At 41.6% G+C, this 11,411-nt stretch overlaps 1 protein-coding gene across 2 annotated transcripts in view; it reads right to left on the reverse strand.

Moving 5' to 3' along the window:
• The window catches only part of RNF7 (ring finger protein 7), a 7,368-nt gene extending 4,264 nt beyond the window's left edge, over positions 1-3,104 (reverse strand). The window contains exon 1 of one of the 2 annotated variants that reach the window (XM_074877606.1): positions 2,900-3,104. In XM_074877606.1, the coding sequence (XP_074733707.1) occupies positions 2,900-3,070 (171 nt within the window). In that variant the 5' untranslated portion in view covers positions 3,071-3,104. Of the gene's footprint in view, positions 1-2,892 lie in introns of both variants that reach the window. The other variant, XM_074877605.1, reaches the window with a different exon arrangement.
• Positions 3,105-11,411: the final 8,307 nt, after the last annotated feature.

Genomic DNA, 11,411 nt, shown 5'->3' on the forward strand with positions numbered 1-11,411 from the left:
AGCACAAAGCCAAACCCTAATTACAGGACTTTGTTTTTCAGATGTCAGCATGTCCTTTTAAGGAAATCATTCACAATTTTGATTTTTTTTTTTAGGCTGTACATCTCTCACCACAACCCGCACCTCCTACAACTTTTTATATAGTAGTTTTCCTTAATAAATACCTGCATGTAATTTTCACAACCCACGTAAACATGCACACATATTGGTCAATTTTATAATAGAAATGAATAAACAAGGAACAATATCTAATTAAAAATATTTATCATCTTTATACACTCTAATCTGTAGCTGTAGGACTGCATGGCAGGTTTGGGACTCAGTAAGATACAGAAGTGACAGCTTCCAGACTTAATACTGTACCACACACATACAGTGGAAAAATGCCTTTGTTTCTCCTTTGCCCCAACATGAGCTGCCATAGACATATGTGCACATACCACACACCATAGAAAGTGTACAACTATTACAGGAGCAAACACATTTTCATCTCCCCCAAAGAAAAGGTAACAAACAAAAGTGTCCCACAGGTTGGACCTGGCCTACATGTCACTAGTTGGACCATATTTTCCTAGAAGACAAAAACGCAATGTTCTACAGGAATTTAGATTTGAGTATTTTTTCTTTCTCTGCCAGATATGGCCAGTACTGCCATTTTAGATTCATCTGCCCGGACATTCCTCATTTTCTCAGGTAGTAAAGAACAAAGAGGCAAGAAATTCTGCAACAGTTGCCCTTTCCTCACTGAGATAAAAGTAAGGCAGTAAATGAAGTTTCCTGTTGTCTGTTCCTCTAATTTAGATTTCCACAGCATTTAAAGGCCAAGCTGCAGCGAAAATTCAGCCAAACTGCTTCAACTTGTATCATGGTATTGAAGCAAGCTATCTGGAGTCACCTCAATACGCAGGGCAGTAAGTTGTGGCAGACTAGCAGTCACTATAAAAGCAGCTTTCCTATCCTAGCCCTCATCTGCCATTTCAGAGAAGCAGCACAGAGAGCTGAAGACAGAAATCACTGCAAGCATACCAAGGTAGTCTGTCCCCTCTTCTGCATCACAACCCTAAGGGTGTCACTCTGAAAGGTTAAGCAAATCTAATTCAGTACTGCTGCAATCCTGCCCTTCCAGCTAATACTTGTATTGCTTCTTTCCCTTGTGCTTCTGTCATCCTTGAAGGCCACATTGGTTCAAGGAGTTAAACCAGTAGAAATATTAAGCCAGCTAACACTTTCCTCCCTTGCAAAAATTAAACAAACTAACTTTCAACAAGTGCCAGCTTAAGTCTGGCACTGCCTCCAATGTACGGTTACTGCAGACACAGTGGCTCTACAGGAGCCAGACCGGGTCTGTCAGGGTCAACATGAAATTGCTAAACTGAAGTCAGTAATAATCAAGTTTCACATGCTAGCAATGTGGTTTGTTCTCAAAAAATAGTTACTAGATTTTTTCTGCTAGTTTCATATAAGAAGTACTCCCTTGGTCCAGTTACAAAAAATTATAAGACTTTTTTTTTAAAAACTTCTTTAAAAGCTCTAGGTAAGATTTTGTTCATTTAAGACTTTTTATAGTGCCCTGTAACAGGCTAGCTAAAAGAATGAAATACTTTCTTAAAATTATGGCTTATGCAGCAGATAAAGCCAATTTCATATTTCCAGGGTGGTCTCTGTTCACCATACAGAAGCAGACAATCTTCAAAACATGCTTATGCAAAAGGTGAATCTTCCACCACTTCAATCTGGGCCGCATCTTTTTTCTTCTAGTACACCTTTTTTGCTTTCTCTGTTCCACAGAACATTCTCGGTAAAAACACATATGAGAAATGACTGCATTGCATATTTTGTGTCATTTCTGTGAAGCCAAACCCTGACTGGATTTGCAGTATCATGGCTCCTGGACCTACAAGAGCAAAGTGCTCTGGAGGGAACCCTGGGTCATTGGTCCTGCCGGATGGTACCAAGCCCAACTGAGAGGACAGTTACGCTTAGGATGACTCAGCACAACAGTAAAAATGGGATCTAGATATACAGTAGAGGAAGAATTTAAATAATTTAAATAATTAATTTCCAAGATCTTTGTATTTGTAAAAGATATCAGAAAAAAGTGATGCCAGTCAACGATGATGCTGCTTTCAAAGAGATTCTCTAGATTTCAATGCCAGGTAAAGTAGCCCCTTACTTTTAAACAGATTTTTCGGTACATTCACACGTGTCAAACTGCACTAGTAGTTAGGAGGCTTGGGTGGAAGCGTTAGAGGCTCTGGATTAGCAGATTGGGAAAACGAGTTTGCATCTACATCCACAACTGCTTCTTCAGAACAAACCCCCTCGAACAGCGGCACCACGCACCGAGCACTTCGGTCAGCTCGGCTGTAACCCAGCGCTTGCCGAGCCTGCCAGTAACCAGGGAACAGCCTCCGGGGCGAAGGCGCCTTCGGGCGGGCGGGCGCTGGCACAAGCTCAGCCCGCCCCAGGAGCGCCGCCCCGCTGCGGGCCGGCACGGGGCTGCGGCCCAGCCGGGCTGCGGCCTGACCCGGCAGGGCAGCGGCGCTGGGGGAGGTGGCGGGGCGCTGCCCGCGGCCGGGCAGCCGGCGGGGCCCGGGGAGACGCTGCCCGACCGCCGTGGGCAGCCGGCGGCGCCCGCCCCCCCGCAGTCGTGTGCGGCCCCCTCCGGCGCTCCGGCACGGCCCCCTCAGGGCGCCCAGCGCAGGGCCCGCGCAGGGCCCTCCGCTCCTTGGGGCGAAGGCGCGCAGGGGGCCGCCCCCCCTCTGCCGGAAGCCGCATCTCCCTCCTCCGCCCGCCGCGCGAGGGGCGGAGGGCACGGCGGCAGCGCAGCCCTTCGGCCCCGCGGCGGGGGGCGGCGGCCATGACGGCCCGGGCCTGCCGGCCGGCGCTTACCCATGACCTGCACCCGGCAAATGGCGCAGGTGTCGCACTCCACATCCCAGCTCCACATGGCCACCGCGTTCCACTTCTTCAGCGAGAACATCTTGTCGGGGGCGCTCGCCTTGGAGCCCGCGGAGCCCGGGTGCGAGTGGGGGGCGCCCGGCTCGTCCCCGTCCTCCACATCGGCCATGGCGGAGGGGCGGGGAGGCGGCGCCGGCGCCTGGCGGGCGGCAGCGCGGGGCTCCAGCGCCACCCCGCGCCGGCAGCCGGCCCCGGCCCGGCGGGAGCGGCGGCGATGCCCTGCGCGAAGGCCGCGCTGCCGGCGCTAACGGTCACCTCAGCCGGGGCAGCCGGGGCTCCGCAGTAGGCCTCGCTGGGCACGCTGAGGGACGGGCGGCCGCCGCGGCCGCTCGGCACCGGCTAGCCACGCTCAACAACAAGGAAGTAGAAAAAAATTTAATTAAAGGTGGCGATCCGGTCCCAGGGGGCATTTTGATGAGTTCGCTGTGGGGTGAGACCCGCGCTCCCACAGGACAACTGTGGGGAGGTGCACCCGAGAAAGGGGCAATAGGTGCCCAGGCAAGCTTCCTGCTGCTCTATTTTTTGTGCCTCATCATGTCAGCAAAGCGATACCATTCAAACTTCATTAAGAGGACACACATGTCAGCCACCACGGGGCAGAGCACAGGGAGCCCAGCGGGGGAGGCAGCCCCCGCTCCCCGCCGTCGCCTCGGGGAGCAGTGGTCCCCTTTTCAGGACGTGCACAGGAGCAGTTTTCTTAATGTGGCCCTGAGGAGTACAACCACGGCATGATGCAGCAGCAGGAGGCTGACAAGGCCAGGCAGCCCACACCACCAGCCCAAACTGTTCCCAAAACTGCTAAATACGCTCCCAGCCCCATCAGCCAATTCGCCGATATGAAATTGCAACATTCCTCAACATTCAACTTCTAGATTATTTCCATTTTTCATTGTTCCTATTTTCATCATATACACACTATGAAAATTCCTCTTGCATTCTCTTGTAAAAATATCACAAATAACTTGTGTTCAAAGTTCTTAAAGCCTACAGCCGGTAGTAATTCAAAGCCACGTCCTGCTAGAGGACAGCAAGCCTCCATGGAAACAGTCAGTTAAATATGGCTACTTTGTAATGGCAGAGTAGGACAGCCTGAAGTTACTTGCTAATTTAACAGCTTGAACTTGTGAGGGGACAAAATAAATCAGCAGAAAATAGGTTAAGAGTTGTGAAGCACTGGAAAAAAAGCTAAAAGGGAGTTTTAAAGTGGCTGATAAAATTCAAAAATAAAGTATTTACATATACAACTACACACATCTTCAAAAGTGGAGCTTCGAAGTGTGGACAGGAACAAAGCAAAACATCATTATTTTAAAATATAACAGAAACTTGCATTTATTTTCTAGTCTTTACTCAAAAGTACACAAAATTTACTTTTCCAATATAGTGCCCTGTCCCTTTAAGCCTACTTTAAGTTTATTAAATAATGTTGTTATTCATGGACAGGTTAACTTTAAATAGAACATTGTATCTTTAAAGTTTAAGACAAATTAATGGAAGTTCTAAGAGCTAAAGTTAAAAACAGTTCACCTTTCTTTTCATTAAGACTTACCAGTATGTCGTCTGCACAAAAGTTCTACTATGACATTGCCAAATAGATCCAACTACATTCAGAGCACCTAATTGTGCCCAACAAAATAATTTTCTTGTGAGCTTTAGATACATATGAGCACTCATTTTTGCATGCAGCCTAGGATTTATATATTTATAAATCTATGGATTTATATCCTAAAACATTAACATACCCCATCGTACACCTTGAACAGGAAGGATCAACAAGACATTACAGATGTGCATGGACCACTGTGGTTCTCCTTAGCTTATCCACAAAGCAAAAAGCTAAAGGCAAAAGTCTCCTCTAGCCCTGGATCGGACCCTTGCATGTACACAAACACACACGCACCCCCCTCCCTCCGATTAGTTCATTGCAATTTATCAAGTCTCTGACCACACTGCAGAAATGTCAGTATGTTCACATTGGTTTTGGTGGTTGGGTTTAACTTTGAGCATCAGTTTGCCAAGCCAAATTACTCCAATCACACTAACATTGCTGGCTGAGGTAAGATCTTAAATGTGAGTCAGTTCCTACTTCTACTGTAGAAAAAATTAGTTGATTCTGTATTTGTTAACCCACTATTAGGAAAGTCATACCAACCAGAGTACTTCACTGTTCTGTACTAGTACTGGTCCAGTTCTGAAACTACATCAGATTGTGGTGCTAAGCTTTAACAACTAGGCTGGATTACTGTTTACTAACTTGAGAAATTGTTTCTCTCTCTACCACTTGAAAAAAATATCTGTGCTCAGCAGAAATGCTGCTGCGTGGAGGTTTCAAAATACTAACTTCTTGTTTTTGCCAGCATTCCTTCAATAACAATTGCTGCTGATTGTCACAGCTGGGTTACATATACATATGATTATAAAGGCACAAGAATAATGATATGTAAGAATATGGTATAAATAAGAGTACAGAGTCAAAAAATAGATATTTTAAAGGAAAGGAAGGGCAGAGACAGAAATTGCATTTCTTAATCCCCTTTTACCGTTCAAAATATCATTTCACCCAGAAATGTAGTTTTTCTTGTAACAGAAATAACTATCATTTATCTCTGTGTAATTCACTTCTTAGATGGTAACAACAATAAAATAATATGTACAAATTAATGTGAATTTTAAAATTGATTTGAGAAAAAACAATTTTGGATAACTTGATCCCTAATCAAGCCCAGATTTTCTTTACATTAAGGAACTAGAGGATCTTTACTCATAGAACTCTTAATACTTGAAATTGGAATGGTTCCTACCTTAAGTTACACTGAATATAATCCACGTTAAAACTCACAGTGATTTGATGCTCTAAACAAACTCATTTTCTGCTTGCCTGGTATAGAGCAGACAACAACAGAGTTAAAGTTGCTGAGAAGGAAAGCAGCTCCAAGTCACTCTGTGGACCACGTATCAATCTCAATGAATTATTGCTAGCGTAGAAAAGCAGTACATGGTGCACCCATCCAGCTTTGCAAGTGCTGTAGAGTAATACAAAGTGTGAATAGAAATAAAAACTTTTCATAGATAGTCATATATTTTTAAAGCCAAGGAAGACTTTGTGCAAGATTGAGTGCATTTATGTATTTTTAAAAGATTTTTTTTATGTTTAAACAGGGCACCCAGCAGGTACCAAACTGACATTCCTCATGAAGGATATTGTCTACATACAAGAGTATTATGAGCAGTTGTAGCGCAAGTTTCTCCAGCCGTGAATCACAGCTTCACCTGAATGGACTGACTGCTTTCATGAAGGGGAGAGGATGATCAAATCCTCCTGGAATTCCAACTCTTGACAGGTTTCCTAAAACTGCTAACAGAGGAAGCCATACACTTTGGCAGTGGCTTGCATGTTGTGCACTGTGGCCACAAAAATCTGGCCTTTGGTAATAAAGTAAAAAATAAAAATAGTTCATTTACTTCAACTGTATTGATCTTAAAGATCTTCTGGTTCTACATTAATCAACTATCAATTCATAAGGACCTATCATTTTCTCAAAAACAGTACTGAACAATGTGTGAATAAGATCTTTTGCTCTTACCTCAGCTGATTCCCACTTCTCTGAATCCACACTGTCCAATTCCTAAACTTGCAGAAGTCAGCCATGGAAGGCACAACTGCTAACTTGATGTCACCGAGTCTCTGGTTTGGCCAGATTTGAAAGATCTATAAACTCAGAGGACCCACCGAATGTAGCTGGTGTGACACTGAAGTTACTACTGTCAATGTGCTAATACAGCAGTGTGTGAGGGTAACACAGACTATACTGTTCCTGGTTTTCCTCAGTGTGTACGTATTTTACCAATAGGCCCCTCTCAATAAGTTCTCAACAGCTATCAGAGAAAATTCGAAAAGATCAATGATACAAAGCTGAAATAACTACTGTCTAATCATTAATTTGTCATTAACTTTGATAATTCCATTCTTTAACTCATCATACTCCTTTTTTTAACTATCGTGGCATTTCTGAATCTGAACTGCTGGGACTAGGCGTTATCTAGGAAGGTTTAAAATTAAAACTTTGTAAAACTTGGAAAGAAAATGTATACCTAATTTTCCATTGATAATACACTATATTTTTATACCTTTAGCATGGATGTTTTGATTTTGAACATATCTGTTCCTAAAGTAAAAAAATTATGAAAATTAAGCACTTTTAACTTCTGCTGTGTAAAATATCAATTGCCTCTAAACAGAGATTTTTAAAAAGCCTGTTGTAGTCACTTTTTAAAAAAAATTTACACGATTTGCCTTGTCATTTCTAATTTTTCTCAGCAGGGATTAGAAGGAAACTGGATGCAATTCTCCCCCTCAGTTCTAAGAGCTCATAAAAGCAAACTGTGGCACAGATTATAATTACATTTGGGTGCTGTCAAAATGTTACACATTTACTGTACACTTTGCAAATGTAAATATAAAACACACTGATTTCAATAATTTGGCAATGCCAGTTTTAACCTGTAACCATTCCCTGAACTTGTTTGCTTCATGATGCTATAAAGCAGTTTTTCCTGCACGATGGGGAGGGGGGCAGCAAAACAAGTGGCTCAAGTATATAGGAACTGCTGTGGATGCCTGTGGATAGAAAAAAGTCAGTATGATATCAAATATGGTCATTAAAACAACTATGATCCCTTCCTTGAGCCTCTCCTCCTCACCTCCTCATGCAAGAAGCCATCAGGCATAACCAGCTCCGAGCATGTCAGTTCAAACGAGACGCAGCTCTGAATTTATTCCCAAAGACTGGGGTATCCTCTGATAGAGGAGAGATTGCCAACATGAAACACTGTTTTCAGTATTAGGTTGAAAGAGATGTTTTGAAAACTCATTTTTTCAAAACAGAAAGGAGGTAACTTCTGATTTGGTATACTCTTGCTCGCTTTGTCTTGTCTACTCTGAAAAACAAAACTTGTGTTTTTACTGTGTAGTGCCAGAATTTACATTAGCAGTGAAAGTTGCAGAGCAACTATGATACAGGTACATTTAACTCTGTCCATATTGCTTTAAAATAATAATTTCCCAACGAATAATTATTTTCTTGGCTATTTTATCACCTGAAGAGCAGTCTAAAAATTTTTAAGCTGTTCTGGAGAAATACTGTCCTGGCACTCTAGAATTCATCTGTTTCCTACAGACACACGTGACATTAAGGACATTGCACACGGGAGAATGGCACAAAATATGATAGCTCTTTCAGTGAGTTTTCCCTGTGTACTTTGTCACTGTTTTAAACTGTAAATAAACACTCATTATTTCAGATTGGGCAGGGAAAGACTGCATTTGCTTATCTCAGACTGCACCAAAAATGTTCCAAATTGAATATCTAAATATAGGAACTAGAACTAAGTTTCCTTCAGCCCACCAAGTGATTGTTCAGCTAGAATTACAGCTGCTCAGCCAATCGCATGCTACAGAATGGGAAAAACCAACTTGTTTGGCAGCTGTGAATGGGGATGTACATAATGGTAGTATCCAAATTCGGAATATTGTTTTATATTATACAATTTATAATCAATTAAATTTCTGCAATAATTTCACAGTAAGGATGCAGTGTAATTCATCAAGGATTGTGGATTCTGATTGTCTCCATGTCAAATAATACTCAAACCTCCAAGAGTCTGACACTCAATTTACATAATTGCCGTTATAATTTTCTTTTCATATTCCTAATCCCATCTCAAATTAATATACAGATGCATCTTAACCTTGTAAGAAGATATTAATTCTCTATGCACCCTTTTCAACTCTGAACACTGCACAGACAGTGGTTTGGAAGCACATACAATGCCCCTCAGATTCTCACAGATCTTCTGAGAATGAAGATGTCTGAAAATGACCTGACTTTTGTTCTTTTCTCTTACAACTTCTTGAGATTTTTGTTGTTTTTTCCACAGCTTGCTTACTCTGAAACACAGAATCGAAGATTATTTTGACTAATAACAAAACTGTTATGGAAATGTCAGTTTTACAGTAATGCAAAGAACAGTTATGTAAGTATGTGTGTATCTTGGCCAACTAATGCATGTGCTGGACTGTATTATTACACTTACTGTTTGTTCTGTCAATAGACTAACATATATGAGAACACTTAAGTATCTGTGTCAATTTATCTGCCAAAGAAAAGAATTTAAGAAACATACTGCACTTATGGAATAAACTGCATACCACTCGATCTTGCTGGAAGGGAGACTGGAGTGAAGAAATCACAGAAATATATGAAGAAATCACAGAAATATACTGCTACCCAGAGTAGCAAATGGAGTTAAAAAGAAGTACATCCCCACCATTTTCCCTCTATCACCACATATGTATGTGATTTGGCACGACCTTTATAGAAGTCCAGGAATGAGTTCGAAGACAGAGAAGTACCAGTAGTACAGATCCTTAAATGCATTGTGCAATACTCATTAAGTGAAACAAATGGACACCGTAACACCTAATACAGAAGGGAAATCCTTGAAGAAATTTTACAAAAAAAGTTAATGACTTTGGCATGGGAACCTTTCTGCTTTAATGGGAAAACCCTGTCTCAGAAGAGACTAAATAGTTCCCAACTTTGCTGAGCTGCTTTAATTAAGTCTAAACCCTTGAAACGTCTCCATTCTTCATACAACACCCAGGCTCATCCACCTCTCCTTCTGAAGCCGAGATTTAAAGCCAATGACACAAAGACCCTGGACTACTTTATCAAATTCTACACTTGGTTCTTGTTTGCTAATTGTTTTGCTCTCTGGAGTACAACTCAGCTATTACTATTCCCCCTGGACAGTGTGGATTTTCAAGTTAAAAGCTTGTCTAATTCCATTTATTAATTTAAAAAAATTAACTGTGAACACAAAACTATGCTATTTTAACTGAAGTTAGCTGTTTGAGAATGGAATTGGATTCTGAGTTAAAAAATGAAAATCAAGTTCTGTTGTTTTACTGTTATGAGGGGGCACCCCCCCATTTTAAAATATTGACACTTCCTATAAATTCATGATGTAGTGCAATTTATCTTACTATTTTTAACATCACACTGATATTTGGATCCTGCCTAGTATCAGGATAGACCCCATAAAGCCACTGTTAGCCAATCCTGCCGTCCAATCCACAAAAACCCACCACCACAAAACCCCAAACCAAAAACACCAGCAAGAGAAGCCACATAGAAACTTGCCTTATGGAAATTCCCTTTATTCACATTTAAATTACTGGAAGGTATTGCAGAAGCAAAGTTTATCCTCTCATTATTCACACTTGCAAACATTATATGCCATGTACCACATCACTCACCACAGTATTTTTTTTTTGACTTTGACCCACTTTTCCACTTAGATTTTGGCCAAGGTAGTGCCAGAATATATACATATACAATTCAAGTATAAACATAAATAATAATTCAAAAAACCAAAAACCAAAACAAAAAACCCCCAGAACCATATAAATGTCACACCACCTCAGAATGGTGTGACAGGGAAGACTTGACAGGAATATGAATCGCCTACTCAGGAGGAAGCTAGGTGAATTATTTTGGTTGTTACAGAAATCATTGTATGATTTGTGTTTTAAAAAGTTAGATCTTTCATGGAATTTTTCAGCAGTACTGGAACTTGTCCTTGTATTTTTTTCAGTTGTACAGCTTGATGCTTTACTTCAGATCCCTTATCTAGGACTAGAACTATTTCTCTTTCAATTTTAAGATACTTGTAAAATCAATCAGGTAACCTGTACCATGTTTGGTCTAATTTATACTAGGGTAAATCAGCAAGATTAGGAGAAAAGGTGAGAGAGGGAAAGGTACAGGAGTAAATACAACTTGCAAGGCGAATTTTGAGCTGTATTGCATCATTATTGTGTGGAGAAAATGCTTGTACAAACCTCTCAGCTTACACTGTCACCCTCGGGGGTGTTAGTTCATGATCTGAGATGACTAAAATGACCAAGCACTGACAAAGCATTTTGCCTGCATCTGGCACCCTTTAAATACTTTTTAGTTACAGAAACTACAGGGAAGTACCCCTTCCTCTTGGGCTTTTTACATCTGCACAATACATAGCACCTTGCCATCCCCCAGCAAGACTGAACTGTATATACTTACCCTTCTTTCATTAAGTACTTTAAAGGTCTACGGATGAAAGATGCAACATAAATGTCAGGTCTGAGCATTATTGCACATCACTTTATTTTTACAGAAGTTTCCCTCTTACTAATTTTATTTCTGCCACTTGCTTTTTGCCATCTGATGAAAGCTTGTTTCTGTATCACCTAGCAACAATGTCACAGTGTCCAGAAAAAGCGAAGGCTGAGCAGGCGGTGTTAAACCCTGTGGAGCTCCCACCCCTAAGCTTCTTAGCCAGCTACTGAAGTAACCCTTCAGTAGGTATGGTATCTGCATGCTGATCTAGGAGGAGAACACTGCATGAAC

Source organism: Strix uralensis, chromosome 9 (assembly GCF_047716275.1).
Source record: "Strix uralensis isolate ZFMK-TIS-50842 chromosome 9, bStrUra1, whole genome shotgun sequence".
NCBI classification, from domain to species: Eukaryota; Metazoa; Chordata; class Aves; order Strigiformes; family Strigidae; genus Strix; species Strix uralensis.